The following is a 19,002-nucleotide window of genomic DNA, read 5'->3' as shown; positions in this document are numbered from 1 at the left end:
TTCATGTAATTGTATTTTATTCCTATGAGGCTTAATTAGTGAATGTAATATTTCATTTTAAATTATTTTGAGATTTCTCATGTTTTTAATGTATGTTTGTGGCATTCATACATAATATACACGAATGAGGATTGTGTTAACTAATAGACACCTAAAGCTTTAAATTATGTATAATTATATGCATGTTTTAGAGTGTTGTATTCATGCTTTCGAGTTGTGTTAATATTATTAACGCCATTAAATTTTAGTTGGTTTTTTTTAATATTAAAGCAACTATACATTTCTTTAAATATATATCAACTTAAACTAGTGCTCTTTAAAATGGAGGAAATTTGAGATTCCGTTGCTGATTTTACAGCAAATACATTATTACTTGAAATCTGTTAGGATAATTCACTGCAAAAACTTATATACAACCGTAAAAATCTTTAAAACATTACGTTTTTAAATTTGTAACAATTAATTATGCATTTAAAAAGTACAACATAACGTATGAGTAATATTTAATTCCAAACCTACTATTGCATATTATGTATACGTATGAGCAATATTTAATTCCATACATTATATTGCATATTACGTATACGTTAATAAACCAATGAACCCAATCATTTTAAATATTCAGGTTTCAAATAACATTAACCTGAAAACACTAACAAACATGTAGTAAAGCCTAATTTGTTTGTAAGCCTTTTATTAAGGTTTACAGTTTCAATAGAGTTTCAAAAATGTTCCCCATACACAGGTAAATATTTGCAAATAGGTTCAATTAAAAATCATTAAATTTAGCAAATAATAAATAAGTAAATAAAACTATGTAAAATGATAAAGAAAAAAACCCAAAAAAATAAATTGATATTTTTGTATATTTGTTTTTGTTAAATAGAGGGCGGACAACCAAAACTATGGAAAAAAATAAGGGATTTAATTTAATTATTTATAATTTTTAATGCAAAATTGTTTGCATTTAATATCAGCAAATGCATTTATTTTTAATAAATTTTGCCAATTTAATACTTAAAACAAATAAAATATTTAACTCAACAAACCTAAAATAATTGCGTTATTTAAATGTTTAGTTTGGCAAAACTTAAAAAAAATTTTTCAGCAAAATTTTCAAATATTTAAACATTAATTAAAAGAGGATCAAAAAACATATTTGTTTGTTTTGAAGTTAAACAAATAGTTTTGTTTGGAAAATAAAGTTTAAAAAAGGGTGTTTTTTTTTTCTTTGGTTTAGTTTGGTATTATTTTTGAATGAATGGGGATGTTAGTCATGTTAAACAAAATTTTACCATGATTACAGCGCCGCCCGCTATTATAACACGGGCCGTATGGGAGACTTGTCCCTCACCATTGCGTGCAATGCAAGTGTATTCTCCGATATCCTCGTGCCGTATTGTGGAGATCCGTAATTCGGTGCCATCATTAAAGATGCCAACAGTAGGCGAAGGATCAACGGGATTAGCATCTTTGTACCATAGAATTTCGGGTGTGGGTGTGCCATCAGCTTGGCAATTTAGTATAATTGAATCACCTGTAATGAAAATTAAAAATAATCATAAAATTATTACAAAATTTAATGTTTAAGTGTTTATGTAAAATTTTTTAAAGTTTTCTTTTATAAGAATGTTTCGTTTTTGTAATATTTCTATTTATTTTGTGCAAAATCCTTAAAAAAAGCTTTTATTGTTTATTATTTAGGTATACGCACTCAATTGCGCTTCCACAAATGTTAGTAAAAGAAAAGAAAAAAAATAACATTCTTCCGGTTTAAAATTGTAACTTTTGTTCCATGTTTTCCCTGTTGTAAGTTGTATTTTCATTTTGAAATGAAAATATAATAAAATAGTCTTTCTCTGTATTTTTTAAGTTTTCATTTGATATCCTTTACAAAAATTATTTTTTTTATTTAGTGTAAATAATGGTTTAGTACAATAAGTTATAGGGGTATGGAGTGTTTTAGAAACTTATGAAGTGGCCAAAATATAAAAGTGTAATGAGTGTTATATATGTTAATCGATATATTTAGATATTTTGACAAGGAATTAATATTTTGATATGAATCTTCATAGAAGGACAATACCTAAATATCAATATATAAAGACAGATATAAATGTAGACAGTAATCATGATATCGTGAAATAACTCCCCAGGGGAAGATTAAATAATTCCGATGCACTTTTCCATACAATTGGGTCTTATTTATTTATGAACTAACTCTCAAATAAAAAACTCCCAATGAAATTTTGTCATTTCGTTTTATTGGGAGTTGCTTCACTCAATAACAAATTTATTATATTACCGGCATTCGTCTGACCTCAAAGGATGTATTAATAAGCGGCTGCGCTAAGAAAAGATTTCTTGCATTGACAGATTTCAGCCGGGCGCACATTATTTCACTTTTTAAGGGTATTTATTGCAACGGAAGTTAGTTAACGCTACTAATAAAAACCCAAATATTGGAACTAATTATGGCTTTCTAAAGACCTAATTATAAAGTCACAGTTATAGAGAATAATCGGTGCTTCAAAAGGACCCAATTTAAGACAATAATCACGGCTTTATAAAGTGAATTTATAAATAATTTATTAAGGACAATAAGCTTGGCTTTATTAAGACTTAATTAGTGACAAAAATCTTTGCCATATGAAGACTTACTTAAACACAGTAATCGTGACTTTAAAAAGACACATTTGAAAATAATAATTTTGGAATTTTGGAAAAGTCCTACTTAATGGCAAAAACCGTGAATTTATAAAGACTCAATTGAATGAATTGAACTCAATTGGATAAACAACACTTTAGGATAATAATAATGCTTTTAAAAGGTCACAGGTATAGACAACAATGGTGGCTTTACAGAGACACAATTAAATATAATTATCTTTATAAGACTTAATCAATAGTGCATGTAAATACACAATTTAGGCAATAATTGTGGCTTAAAAATAGACAATTGTAGATTATAATCGTTGCTTAATTATTTGGAATAATCGTGTCTTTATATAAACTTGTGATTTTATAAAGACAGAGTTAAACAAATAATCGAATCCTTTTATAAAGCCAATTATCTAATTATAAGAGATAATCGTAGCTTTTAAAAAATCCAAATAGAGGCAATAAATATGGATTCTCTCCAATAAGACAATAATAACAGCTTTGATAGGACCCTAACAAAGTCAATAATCGTGGCTTTACCAGGCTTAATTAATGAAAATAATCATAGCTTTCTAAAAACTTAACTCAATATATAAATAGTAGCTTTGTAAATATTTAATTAAACAAAATATTCGTTTCTTTATGAAGATCCAAATATAGAAAATATAAAGCTCAATATTTTTAACGTGGCTTTATAAAGATCAAAATATATACAATAATAGTTGATTTATATAAACCCAGCAGTAGACAAAAATCTGGGCTTTAGAATAACCGCAACAAAGAATATACTAGTGGCATTGAAAATACCTTAACAAAAGCATTAATATCGAATTTATATATACCCAATTATAGATAACAATCAAGCTTAATAAAGATCTAAATATAAATATAAATTGTGGCGTAATTAAGATGAAATGAAAGACTATTATCATGGGTTTATAATGAACTCAATATAAATAATAATAGTCGTTATATATAAACCTAATTAAAGACAACAATATTGGCTTTAAAATAACGCAATTAAATAATATAATCTTGTCTTTTGGAAGATCATAGGAAAGGTAATAATACCGGCTTAATATATATCGAATTATAGACAACAATCGTAGCTTTATCAAGGACTAAAAAATGTGACACGATAAATATGCAAATAAAGACAATTGTTGTGGCTTCATAATGATCTAAATATAGACAACAATCGTGGCTATAGAATGACCTAATTGAAGAAAAATATCATAGCTTTAGAATAATCTAATTGAAGAAAATAAAAGTAGCTTTGGAAGGATCAAAGGTGATAGTATTGGCTTTAGAATTGTCCAATTAAAAAGAAAAATCATAGCTTTATAAAGGCTTAAGTAAGGAAAATAATTGTTGCTTTATAAAGACAATCACTGCAGCGCCATAAAGAATTAAATTAATATAATAATCGCTAATTTGGAAGGTTCCAATCGTAGCTTTTTAAAGACCAAATTATAGTCAATAATTATAGCTTTCGAAGCACCCACTTAAGTACATTAGTTGTGGCTTTCGAAGGATCAAATTATAGTCCATAATCGTGGCTTTAGAGGAATCAAATTATAATCATTAATTATGGCTTCAGAAGGATTAAAGATAATTAAATCAAAGACAGCAATCCTGTCCTTAGTCATACTCAATTATACACAAATTATAGATAGTAATTGTGGCCTAAGAAAGACAAAGTAAAGATAACAATCTACCTCAGAAGTGCAAGATTATAGGCAAAGGAGAGACAATAACATTGGCTTTAGAAAGACACAATTATATACCAATTAAAGATAATAATCGTAGGCTTAGAAAAACCTTATTATAGAGAATAAGTGCCGATTTACACCATGACTTTCAAGACGTCGTTTTTTCTTAATTCTCTTTTGATTTTTTGAGTTTGTGGATAAGAGGGGTGGAGTAAAAGCAACTTTAAAGGAGAATTAAGAAAAAACGACGTCTTAAAAGTTATGGTGTAAATTGGCACTAACAATCATTCAGAAGATCTTCACGAACTTAAAACTATCAAGTTAATGCGGAAACAAAAAGTTAAAAATATTTAGTTTTTTTTAATGGGAGTCATGTAATTATATAGCTTAATCTCCTTAATAACTCAGAAAGGAACAGGTCTATATGAAAACGATCCATCATAAAACTGTGTAATGTAAAGTTAAATTAAATGTAAAGTTAAATTAAAGATTAAAACAAATGTGTACAAAATATTGATTAACATATGGAGAAAAATTTTTGCTAGCATGATGAATAGGGCCTTATTCTATAAATGTTTTAGTATGTAGCTGAATTTCTTTCTAACTTCATAACAATACTAAATTGGTTGCCTTTAAGCCAAAACAACAGACAGTTTGGTTACATTATTTTTTATAGAAAGTAGCCTGGGTGGTTATTTTATGAACAATGCGTACTTAAATATTTAGTACGTTCCCTTTTTATCTTTATTTTTATTTTTGTTTCTAATTTCTATTTTTTTCCCTAAAGTCTAGTCCAGCTTATTTTTGAAAGTATTTTCCTTTAGGTATTTATTTTTCATTTTTAGTTTTTTGCATTAAATGTGGTTTGTGCTCTTGCATCTTTAATGGGACTTCGTTTTTTTTGAGGATACCAGTGTTTGTAGGGAATTTGTGCATATTTTGTTCTGAGTATTTTTCAAAAAAACATACAGACTAAGATCAGTTAAATTAGGGCAAAAGCTAGAATTAAAACCATTAACAAAAATTTTTAAACCAGCTTGCCAACTTGCATTATCCCTATTATTGTTTGTTTTTATTTAGTTTAACTGAACACAGTCCTTATTAGTGGTTTACTTGTAACAGCCATGGGGTGTCTATATATGTAGCAACATATGTATGTATGTGTGAATATCCTTTTTGGTTTTGTTTATGTATTGTGTAAATAGGTTCTCTTTGTTATTATTTTGTTGTGGCTCATTGTTATTGCTATTGTTGTTGTTGGTTTCATTTAATATTTAACCACAATTAACTTTAACAATTTCTAAATTTTTTCTTCATTTTTTGTTGCAAAGAATTTTTTAAATATTTTCCAGAAATTTTTGTTTTTACTTACAGACATACAAGCATAATTGTGGTTGGTTTTAATTTAAGCACAAGACAACAACAATTTTTAATTTATTTAAAAATTTCTTTTCATTTTTGCCTTAAGGTATTTTTTTTCTCTTTATTTTCTACTTGAATTCTTTTGTTTCTTTATTTTTGTGCTTAGATTATATTAATTTTTTTTGTATATCTTGCTAATCTTTATGCTTTCAGTTTCTTACTTTTAAATTGGCTTTATTTTTGGTGCTGTCTTTCTGTCTTTGTAAGACAGTTGCTGTGTTTCTATGTTCCTTTCTATTGAACTGTCAAGCAACTGTCTATTTAAAATATCTATTTGACCATTTATCTTTTTGAGATTTATAGAGGGTGGAGAAATCACACAAAAGAAAAGTTTAACAGCTTGGCACAACCACAAAAAGGTAATTTTAAAGAAAATAACAGAAAAGATTTGTATGCAAAAACAGAAAATGTTTTGAAAATAAATTGATTACAAAAAATAAATTTTAATTTGAGAATCTAGAAAACAAATTTTATAAAAATTTAAGTTTTTTTTAGTGACAACAATTAATTTAATGCTGAAAATTAGTTTAAAGCACAAATCTAGTTTTGTTAAAATTTCTCATACAAATTTCCTAGACTGATAACCTGCTTTATCTAAAATTTATTTTTCCTACACAAACAGACTTTTTTTTTGCAAACAAAAACTCATTTATCACAATACATCTTAAATTGAATAATCCTTAGAAAAAAGTAAAAATTTCATTTTCTGAAGATGAATTGTAACACTGACAAGTTTTCTATGTGACTATATTTGGTAATTTGTGTGCTTTTATAAATATTCCATTGAATATGTTGTTGCTGTCAACATTGTCATTTGGTGCGTTAAAAACCAAAAAAAAAAAACACAAATTTATATTCTTCAATTACTTTGAAACTAATGTTTTCATATTCATCATAATGACACTCTTTTACACGTTTTTCTCATAAATATTTATGTACATACATACATATATTAGATGTATACATACATATCGTCATATAAAATATAAAAGAGCATATCATCTGTTTTTAAAATTTTGGAGTGTTGTGGGCTACAATACAAAAGGGCCAATCATCTCTTTTTAGAATTTTACAGGAGAGACCAAAAAACTTAATGAATTGGAAATTGCTTTGGCAACAAATATGATATTCGGTCTTACATAGAGTGAAGATATGTGCCTTGATGATATCCATTAAAACTCAATTTTGAATTTTTTGGCACTTCAGCTGACGATATATTTCACATATGTATATGTATTTGTAAATATCTTTGTATATAAGCACCTTATTATATCATATTCAATAACTTCCTTCTTCTTCTCTTTAGTTTTCATTTACAAAGGTTAACAATTTGTGTACACCTTTATTTGCAAAAAAAAGTAAGTATTGCAAAAAGTAAACAGATAAGGTATGAGATAATCAATCCTTATTTGTATACCCTACACAACAATAGGTGGAAAGGGTAGTGTAGTATACCTTCCAAAAACCCTATCTTTGAAACGCAAAAAGTTCATGAACCCCTAGGATCTACATAGCTACACAGAGAAAACAGATTCGTAATGGCAACCGAATTTGTTGTCAATCGAATGATTCGGTTACATACATAGAATTTTTCGGTTTTAGCAACTGAAAATCAATTGATAAAGAAGAATTTCAATTGAAGAAACCTAATTTTTGTCACAAGTTCTAAAATATTGTAACCAACTCTGTAAAATTCAGTAACCAAAGCAGAATCATTCGATTGGCAACAAATTCGGTTGCCATTATGAATCTCTTTTCTCTGTGTATGTACCAACAATTATCAATGATTTGTACAAAGTACTTCCACACTACGAAACGGATTAAAGCCAGGAAACAATACAATCCGCAATAGTGAAGCTCAATGTAAATTTGCGATAAATTTAAATAATAACAGACAATGAAACACACACGACTACCCTCATCAGGAGTCTACGTGTGTAAATGTTATCAGTACGTTTAGGGTTAATGTAATTATATAGGAATTATTTACTGACAATAAAATATTCGTCTGATATATATTCTGATGACCTAAATCTGTCTACCAAAAGTTGGTAGAAAGATTTAGTTTTATAAAAAACTTGTGGGTCTTTTCGACTCGCCTTGATTGTTCGTGCGCAGGGAACTACCACGTAAACCATAGAAAACTTGTTTATGTCCAATTTCATTTCAATTTCATTATGAGACATTTATGAATGTTCAAGTTATTTTCTAAGGGGGACTTGTATGTGAACTATTGCCAAGTTTACAGTATAATTTCAGAGTACTTAGAACTAATTTGTGCAAAATTTTATCAGTATTGCCTCTATGATTTATGCCAGCTCAAACCGATATTGTCTATTTTCATGTCAAAAAACCTTAACAACATCAAATATTAGGGGAAAATTCATCCAGCTTGATCCTATTGTTTGGGCCCTATCGTGTTATCAACAGACAGACGGACATAACGAGATAGTTTTAGAATCTTATGAGGACCCAGAATGTATGTACATCAGGGTGGCCCCAAAATTAAAGTTGCGGATGTTCTCGAATAAAATGAAAATTTGATTCATTCTAAAGGTAGGTTCACACATGATAAATTTTTGACGAAAAACACGTAACCACTAAATAAAATACATTTGAATTCTTTTATTTATTTCAAAAAGTTATTTTACTTAGGATGATTAAAAAAAAAATTTAGTTTTATTTTATTTGATGCTTTTTGATCTTACAAAACACTTGTAAGAGTAAACACGTCAAACAAATTTGTGCTAAAAAAAGTAGTTACGCTTTTTTGAGCAAATATTTGCCATGTGTGTCCTGGGGTCAATATTTGGCGAGCTGGATCAAAGGATAAAAAGGTACTTTTTGAGCTTAAATTTGTTCCATATTTCTTCCAAAGGAAGTATATGTAGATTTGGTATGATATGAAAGGTCTTTCTAATAAACATTTGAATGCGTCTCTCAAAGGCCTTTCATATGATACCAAATTTACATATACTTCCTTTGGAAAAGATATGGAAAAAATGTAAAAAACCTCAAAAAAGGACCTTTTTGTCCCTAGGACGAAAAAATTTCAAAACGTGGTCTTAGAATGAATCAGATTTTCATTTTAGGTTCCGATCGATACCTTATTTTTTCTCAATACAAACGGGGCCACCCTAATATACATACTTTTGTGGGTCTGCGATAAATATTTCAATGTGTTACAAATGGAATGACAAAATCATAGTTTTTGTTGATCGATATAAAAACAACTAAAAACAGGATATCGAAAATTAATCTCCTTTTCCATAAAATATTGTTGAACAAATTATAAGGAAAGGAAGCAGTAAATAAGTTTACAAACTATTACTGGGCTCATTTGGATTATTCAGAAAAATAACTTAATATATTGTAGAGTTACTGCAGAAATCTTCGATGCGTGAAAACACTAAGAAAATGTACAATAGTACTGAATTTTTTTATCCCTGATATCTCCGGTAAAGTAGCAGTCACTTCAGTTCTTGTAAATCAATATTTCAGAAGATTTTCAATGGTTCTTGTTTTTTAATAAAACAAAGCGTTAAGTATTCTAATGTAGTCTTAAGAGAAAAAACACGGAAGAAAATATTCATCAACGCAACCTCTTATTTAAAAAATGTTTCCATGATGTATTGATCATTTGATTTTCTTTTTATATAAAAAAAATTATATACATTTACATATGTGATGGGAAACGAAATTAAAAACGATTTGTTTTGTTCTTGGAAGTTCGAATTTGATAATTTTTTCTTAATGATTATCATATACATATGTTGACTATATTATTTTGAATTAATTTATATTTCTCATATTGGCAAGACAGTATTTTGGAAAGTTATAATAACGCACTGGTTAAAAAAACGTAATTAAGATCGAAAGAAATTCAACACACTTTTTTTGAAATCTATCATTTTAAAACCGCCCGATTCACATTACATTCCTAATAGTTCTAGCTAATTTGAAAAAAACTTTGTAGACTTCTTTTATTTTAATTTTTGAAAAAAGTGCGATTGTTTGAAATGAAACTTTTTTCTTATTTGCTTGCATATGTAAAAATTACTCAACAATGTATAAATGGTGACCATTGAAATTTAATAAATAGGATAATATATTTTTTAAAAAAAAAAAAAAACATTTTATTTTTCAAATAACTTTAAACTGCGTGTGGTTCTAACACAATAATCTATTTCAGGCAAGCTTTTCGACATTTGTATGGACTGAGCAACGAAACGGATTGATTTAAATCAATAATCAAACGTAAGTAGGTAACAGACAGAACTTTAAAGAATTTAATTACATCGGAAATGTCCAAGAATGTTTCTTAAAATGTCAAACTTTTCAAAGGTGATAACATTTGATACCTCTAAAAGTATTTCCATGTTAATATATTGCCCAAAATTATCATTGAACTGTAGCGTACAACATATGAACTCACTTGACCGAACCCAATTTCCTTGGCATTTTTTCCTTTTTCCCAAAATTACATTTTGATATCTACTTACACATATAAATACACATAAAAAGGTATCTTTTCATAATTTCCTTGTTCTGATGTTTTGTATGTAATGTTAGTTGTTTCCTCATTTCTCCATTTTGCCAGTTTGAGTTTCGCATTTGTATTTTTTTTTCTTTATTTTTTATTTTTTATTTTTGCTCCTGTACATTTAAACTCATATATACAATTTTTTATGATTACTTTTCCAAATAAATGTTTGGTCATAAATTGTATTTGTAAATCTTGATAAATGTAGTAGAAATGTTTTAGTCATTTTTTTGTTCTTATTCTACAGCTCTTATTTATACCCAAAAAAAAAATATTATATTATATTTACTATATAAACTGTAGTTATGTATGAATGAATGTGTAGATGTCTGTCTTGTCTTATTGAAAGTTTTCATATTTTATTTTTCTCTATAATATATTAAAGGAAGAAATAGAGAACGGAAAAAAAGGTTTTCATACTTGAGAAAATGAAAGGTGTTATAGTGGTAATTTTTCATTTCATATAAGAAATAATGAAAAAAAAAGAAAAAACCTAGAATTCATAATAACATGTATGAGTTCTAGTTTTTTTTTTTTGACAATTTTTGCTCATTTTTTGTTAGTACTAAAAGAATCTTATTTATCATGTGCTGGAAGTAGGTAAGGTAAGCGTGTGTATTTGAAAATTGCTTATAAAAAAAAGTATTTATAATATAGAAATTGGTTTGGAAAATATTACTAAGTTTGCAAATCAAGGGTTACTGTGAAAAACACTTTATTTTTTTTGGATTAACTTCCTGCACATGATGCTTTAAATAAAATAATATTATGTCATATGTGAATTTGAAAAATGTATCTATGTGATTGTATAAGTTTTTATCAAGTGGGGGTTTATTGTTTTAAGAGCTTTTCAAGTGAAACCTATTAAAGAAAAAGATATTTTACAGTTAATCCTTTTAAAGTAAATTTCCAAAAAGGACTCTTTTTAAAAGTTGTTTATAAGCAATTAAATTTGTCTTGTTCCTAACAATTTATAGAACTACATAGAGAAAAGAGATTCGTGATAGAAACCGAATTTGTTGCCATTCGAATGATTCTTAGTGACGGAATTATGCAGTTGTGGCTGCAAACTTTTAGAAAGGGTAACAAAAGTTTGGTTGCTTCAATAACTGACTTCTTCTTTAACTGACTTTCTGATAGGACCGAAAAATTCTATGTGTTCAACCGAATCATTCGATTGTCGAACAATTCGCTTGCTACTATGAATATGTTTTCTCTGTGAGTGTTTAAGGCCATCATATTGTTCAGGTTACGATAATTTTCGTCAAACAACACGAATGTGAACAAAACAGCGTAATAGAGCGTAAAAATACACACAATTCAGTTTCTTGATGTTGTTGTGGATATTTTATTTTTTACCCAAAAGAGCACACAAATTAAATGCCTCTTTTTGCCTACCAATGGTTTAAGGTTTTCCACATTTTTCATTTCCAACTCATTAGTGGACCGTTATAGATAGCGTAGCCGATATACTTATTTTCGTCTGTCTTTTGAAATCTGCTTTCCGATGACTCTGAATACCTTACAAACATGATTGATACATCAATATATCGGGTATAGTCCTGTTTCGATTGCTATTTAAATTCGGGGAAATCGATAAACAAATGGCTGAGATATAAGGGAAAAACCTGGACAACCTCGATTTTTTATCTAATGTTTATCTAAGTATATATGGATTACAATGTCATTAATGTAGGAACGGGATCTGTATTCTATCCCATTCTCATTCTACAGGGGATAGGGACGGGACGATCGGTTAGGTTGACATGAAATAGAAAATGGATAGGTTAGTGGGTTGGGTTTATGACGAATGGAAACAGGTTCCGTCCTAGTATACAGGTTTCGACGAGTATAAAATACAGTAATCATTCAGCTGTAAAGATCATTCACTGAGTGAAAGCTATTAGAGTAAGTATTTTGAATGATTGTTGAAAGAATTTGAATTGGAAGATGTGTTCTATTTAGAGATCAAACAATTAAGCCAGTAAGAGAAGTAAAGTTCTACAATTGGAAGTTAAGCCAGATAGATAGAGAAGGAAAGATAGTTTTCTACATTAATATAATCAATATGGATATATAGTGATACATATTTCAAGAAGGCAATAGTAAGTCGGAACTACAATAGGTGAAATTGGGAAAAATATTTTTTAACCCGAATTTTTTTTCAACGAAATAAAATGGTTTGTCATTAAAGTTTTTTAATTAACAATTAAAAAAAAATTAAAACGTTATAAATTAAAAACATTTTAAAAAAAAATTTTCTAAAAATTTAAAATTTTTTTTAAAAAAATAAAAACACGAATTCGACATAGCTGAATATAATACTTTAACATATTAATATTATTTGTCCTAATGCATGATAATAAGTCTGCTAAATGTACATTCACTCTATGGAAATGTTTGACGAAATGTAAACCATATTTTTGAATAAACTATTATTTGATTTTCAGTAATATAGAATTGTTTAATACTAAAATAAATTATATTATAAAATAATTTTTATCAACTTACCTAAATTAACATAAATAATATCATCTGGTGTTACGCTAAAACGGGGCGGTGCATGTACATCTAAATGGAACCATGTACCGTTCTTATGTTGCTTGGGATCACGATTTAAAAATACAACTTTACACTCATACCATCCTTGATCCGACTCCTTGATATTGGTCAGATTAAGCGATGCTGAACCGTATGGTGAGTCCGGTGACACACGCGAAACACGTCCCTTGTAACCGTCTTCGATGTGTTCTGGATAACTTTCATACCAAATGTATATCGGTAGATCCGAGCCCTGTATGGTTTGTATTTTTTTTTTTGTTTTGTTATTAAAAAGTAAAAAGTAATAGAAATATGTATAAGATTAATTCTATTTTCAGATAAGAGTAATTTTTTTTAAATTTATTATGTTTGTTTTTCTTTTGTAATTTTATTAAATAATAAAATTCAAATTATTAATAAGTACTGTATATTTTGTTGTTATATTTATTTAAAGATATATATATGGTTGTTAATAGCAAAAGAAAAATATAAAATGCTATGGCTTGTTTGTTACAAAATACTCAACTGATATTGAAGTTAAGTAAATAAATCATAAATTTAAATTAAAATTTGAAAATTTAATGTAAAATATTTTTTCTATTGTTGTCGCAGGTGTATTGGATGCAATCAAATTTTTATGCTGACTATTTACGTTTTTGCAATAAAATTAAAAAAAAGTTCTTGTAAATGCAAATTTTTATTAGTTTTTATTTTAATTTAAAAACATTGAAAAAAAAATATAATAAAATCAAGCAAAAAGCTAAATATACATAAATAAATACAAATAAAATATACAACGCAATTTGTTTACATTTTGTTAGCAAAAGAATATATTTTTTTTTTTTTGTATTTGAAATCATCAAATATGCCATTTAAATGGGGGAAAAAAATGAAAACAAATTTGTACGGCAAATATCTATTATTAATTTAATAAAATATTTATGTTGTAGTTTTGTTTGCAAAATTTTAAATTCTAAAAATTATAAAATAATTACTCGTTTTTATTATAAATTTAATAAATAAAACATGCAAGTACTTGTATACAATGGATTTTTTTTTGAATAGAAACAAAATAAATTAATTAATTATTGAAATGTTTGCAATTTTTTTTTTTAATTTTAAATTAAATTTATGTTGTTAAAGAAAATAATTTAATTTAATTAGATATTTTTATATAAACTAATATAGAAATTGAAATAAAAACATTGGCAGATTTGATTTTAGTCTTTTAAAAAGAGATGTCATATTCTTTCTTAAAGCAGTGGTCATTCAGTTTCAGTTTTTAGAAAATTTAACAAAATGTGGGACTTTTTGCAGAACAGAAGAAGACTCTGCTGCAACCACAAAATGTGACTGTGTGGTAAAGATTTTAAATAAAGCTATTTATTTTATAAAATATATAGCAAATAATACTATTATCACAAATCAGAACTCAACCAATTTTTAACCCTTGGTCTGTGCAGAGCTTTTCCATATAAAAGTGTATATAACTTTATTGTTTTTCGTGTTAGAGACAAATCCTTTCATGACTTCCTAGAGCAATATTCTCCGGACAGAATGAGCAAAAAATCGAACCGATTGTGGAACCTGGTTGGCTTAATCCAGATTTTCAAATATTTTGGTTCAAACGTCATAACCTTGTCTGTTCAGACCTATGAATAATTTGAACGTTAATGAAAATTAAAAAAGGAAACTACACATATGGTAGCTCTTTCTATGTATAATGTAAGAGGATTCACACGTTAATAATGCATGTGCATATTTGTGGTTTCATTGCATGTATTGCAAAAAGCCGTTTTGATAAATAAATTTTTGGAATATTAAATTTTTTAGACTTTTATTCTAGCAAGATTTGAATATCCCGCAATTTGTGCAATAAAGTATTGCCAACAAAATTTGTTTGACAGCAGATAGTCTAGAGTTCTTTCTACATATCATACAGCCCGTGCAACAATTTGATTACTGCATGAGATATTCCTCTTTTCTGTGCTCAAAGTCGGCCTCCTGGATCGTGCGATTTTAAGCCATTGGATTTCTTTTAAGGGCTTACACGAAGTCAAAGGTCTATGCTTACAAGCGAATACAAATTATTCGAATAATTGAGGAAAAAATATTTGATCAATAATTGTCGAATACTCGAACAAATTTAGTTTCAAGCTAAAATTGCCAAAAATATTGGGTGTATGATTTAAAAATGCGTAATTTATCATCTTTTGAACCAAAGAACGAATCAGGCTAGTTTCGCATCCTCTATTATGAAGTGAAGCGTATCCCAGAGAGAACGTTCTGCATCGATCGAAACAAATAGTAGCCGGACGGGGCAAGGTTTGGACTACAAGTCGGGTGAGGCAAAAAAAGTTTTTAATAGGTATTGCAACAAGCGTCTGAGCATTGTCATGATGGAATATTACGGTTGAATATCTAGTCACATATTCTGCCAATGCTCGCTTTGTAATGTTCTGGCAAGATTTCAGCAGCTCATAATAGATAAGATAATTTTGGTCCCACCAAATACAGAGAATTATGTTAGCGCCATGAATATTTGGCTTTGATGTCGATTCGAAAGGATGGCCGGGCTTCACATACGATATCTTGCGCTTCGGGTTAATGAATCTGGGTAATGGATCCACTTTTCATCGCAGGTAATGATTCGGTTTTTTGAATGAATCCCGCTGCATGCAGACGTATTGAAATTGCTGATTGAGCTCCTAATGATTTTGCAAGCTCTTATTTAGTTTGACTACAATCTTCATGGTTATATTGTAAAATTTGGCTTAAATTAGTCCTCGTTCTCATATAAAGAATACTTCAGAATTAAGTATTGATAAACAAGTAAGAGAGATATATTCGGCTGTGCCAAATCTTATATACCCTTCACCAAATTATACTTCAAAATACAAATTTTATATATTTTTATGTAAACAAAATTTATTTTTTTGTTCCAAAGTTGTTTTTTTAATTTTTTGGAAAAAAAATATTTTCGAATTGTTATTTTAAAATTTTTTCTTTTTAAATTTTTAATTTAAAAGAAATTATTTTGTTTTTTGGGGTGAAATTTTTTTTTAAATTCAAAAGAAATTTTTTTGTTTTTTAATTTTTTTTTTTGGTGAAAAACTTTTTAATTTTAAATTTTAAAATTTTTTGTTTTTTAAATTTTTATTTGGTGAAAAAAAATCGGGTTAAAAATATTTTTTCCGATTTTGACCCATTGTAGGTCGAACTTACTATAGTCTTATATACGTCGTTACAAATGTCTTTGAAATATCTATCATTAGATATCCATATTGTCTACATTAATGACATAGTAATCCAGATATAGGTCAAAAATATGTCAAAAATCGAGGTTGTCCTGGAAAAGCCACATATCTCTGCCATTTGTGGACGATTTTGCTGATTTTAAATAGGAAACTTCTCAAAAGCATGTCTGACATAATAATTGAAGATTTGGATCCCGAAGATATCTGGGTTCTTCAGAAAATTGATTTCAACAGACAGACAGACGGACATGGCTTAATCGACTCCGTTATCTATAAAGATCCAACATATATGTATATATTTTATAGGGTCGGAAAATTATATTGTTGAAATTACAAACGGAATGACAAACTTATATATACCCTTCTCACGAAGGTTAAGGGAATAAAAATTCAACAAATAAATATATTTTGTACAAAGTCATATGTTTTCAACTAGAAGGGAAATTGAAAATTTTCATTAGAGATTCCCTGCATATTTGTTTTATTCACTTTTGTATTACTATGTTATTTTAGCTTAATTTCAAAACTATCCTTTTACAGCATAATTTAAAATCTTAATCTAAGTACATAGATAATCTGTATGACTAATAAATATGAATTTTAAGTTTAAGTTAATTAAATGATTTAATTTTTACAAATGATTTTCCTACAAATGGCCTACATGTTAACAAATGATTATGGAAAATTTTTTTACTTTTAACGACTTATTTTATTAATTGATTAATATGTTGGTAAATACTTAAACATATTAAATTTATTAACTAATAAAAATACACACAATTGGTAATTTACACTCACATACTCATATAATGCAAAAATAATTGCAGTTGGATGATGATAGTTTATAGGTATTACACTATATTTTATTTTTGTTAATGGATTTTTCATTTACTTTTCATTATAATAATTTATTATTATACAAAAACATACACATATACTCTTTGTCTCTCTCTCTCTCTGGAGTCTGTTGACATAAACTCTTTATGTTAAAGCACAAATACAAAAAAATAAAACAAATTTTAAATTAAACTGTATTTTCCTGGCTCTTTCTACAACTTGCTTCAAAAATTTTAATAAAATATTTATTCAAATGTACATAACTACATATAATTAATCACAAGTGTTTTTAATTACAAGTTTATTTTTTTTTTTTTGCTCTATAAATAAATTATGTTTATTTTTATTATTTATTTGTTATAGTTTCATTTTTAATGTTAATTATTGTCGGTTTGAGGTTGTGGAATTTGGGAATCTCTTTTGTTTGTTCTATGCCAACATGTGTTTTTAATTATTAATAAGTAAAAGCCTTTTGTGTAGAGTGTGGGAGAATGAAGGGTTTGGTAAATATATTTTTAATTGCTATTGCTCATACGTCCTGGAGGCAATTTGGAAAATGTGTCTTTATCACAAACAAATGGTTTAATAAATTTTTAATGTAGCTAGATTTTAACCCTTATGTGAGTGAATGGGGTGCACAGAAATAAAATTCGTTTTCAAGCTCTTTGAGTATTAAGACATTGCGGTAAATTTTTATCAATTGTTTATAGGCTATATTTCCACGACTTCTAAAATTCAACTTGTCAAATTGTGGCAATTAATATACAATTTATCAATGAATTTTAATTTAAATTGTTTATAATATCCAAAATAGAACAAGCTCGTTAGGTTAATAATTCACCTAATTAATGAACTATCACAGGTTGTCAATTAAACCCCCATTCAGTCAAAACCATATGAAAGTGACAAGACCCTTTCATATGAAGTACCATCCCGCTCTCACAACTAGTTATGTGTGAGTCTCCTTCACCCTAGAGATATACACTCATATAAAAAACATCATAAATCTTATAATAATAAGTTTCTCTAGATTATTATTACCACAACTTTGTTGTTTCTCTGCGTGTAATTATCATTTTATACGCAACTCTCTTGCAATTTTCTATATATCTTGTTTCTAAATACAACCATTGTTTTTTTTCAGAAAAACTAATCAATTTAATTTCTTCAATGTAAATTGAACATTTTGCTAACATTCAATAAAATGTCACAACTATTGACAAGCAGTCATAATCAATGACTAACAATCAGCTAAAATATTTATTGATGGATGGCTGTATGCAACAAATGACATAACTCTGAATGCAGTGTAACAACTAGAAACGAAACTTAATTTAGTTTGCTATATATACATACATTGGTTCATACATGCATCCACATATTTATACATATGTATGTAAATACAAAACTTGACATCAAGAGATATGTATGAGAGAAAGAAAAAATATTTATTAGAAAAAAGATTAAAATTTTGACATTCTAACAAGAACTTTAATAAGAGCAATCATAATACTTTTGTTATAAATTAAAAAAAAAAATAAAACAATTTAAAGTGTTTGGTAGATTTAACAAACAAAATTAGGTTGTAGTTTAGTTATTTTTTAAATATTTTTGAAAAGAAAACTTAAATTTTTACAGTCGTATTCAAGTCTATATGTAATGAATGTAAACAATTTTAATTTTACTTTTTAGAATCCTCAGTGTACTAGGAACCCAAAAAGGGAAATTATTGGTACGTTTTCTCTCTTCTAATTATTTTCTTGTATTTTTCAAAATAAAAGTTGATACTTCGAATCAAAAAATAAGACACAAGGTGGTAAATTTTTTACTTTTAAAAACCTATCAGTCTGCCAGTTTTATTATTATCCAATATATTGTTTATTTTTATATCCACAATCAAAAATGATATTGATTTTGTCATTCCGTTTGTAACATATCATAATATTGGTCGTAGAACAATAAAGTATATATGTATATCCTGGGTCCTTATACAATTGTAAGACGATCTGGCCCAAACAAAAGGAGTTCG

General features: G+C 27.5%; 1 protein-coding gene across 4 annotated transcripts in view; it reads right to left on the bottom strand.

Moving 5' to 3' along the window:
* Positions 1–19,002, bottom strand: part of tutl (turtle) — a 235,531-nt gene that overhangs the window by 94,413 nt on the left and 122,116 nt on the right. For all 4 annotated transcript variants that reach the window (XM_065500753.1, XM_065500750.1, XM_065500751.1 and 1 more), the window contains exons 4-5: positions 12,850–13,132; positions 1,296–1,537 (exon numbers count right to left, since the gene is read on the bottom strand). In XM_065500753.1, the coding sequence (XP_065356825.1) occupies positions 1,296–1,537; positions 12,850–13,132 (525 nt within the window). The remainder of the gene's footprint in view (positions 1–1,295; positions 1,538–12,849; positions 13,133–19,002) is intronic.

This window comes from Calliphora vicina, chromosome 2 (genome assembly GCF_958450345.1).
Source record: "Calliphora vicina chromosome 2, idCalVici1.1, whole genome shotgun sequence".
Classification (NCBI taxonomy): domain Eukaryota; kingdom Metazoa; phylum Arthropoda; class Insecta; order Diptera; family Calliphoridae; genus Calliphora; species Calliphora vicina.
This window is presented reverse-complemented; position numbering and strand designations above follow the sequence as displayed.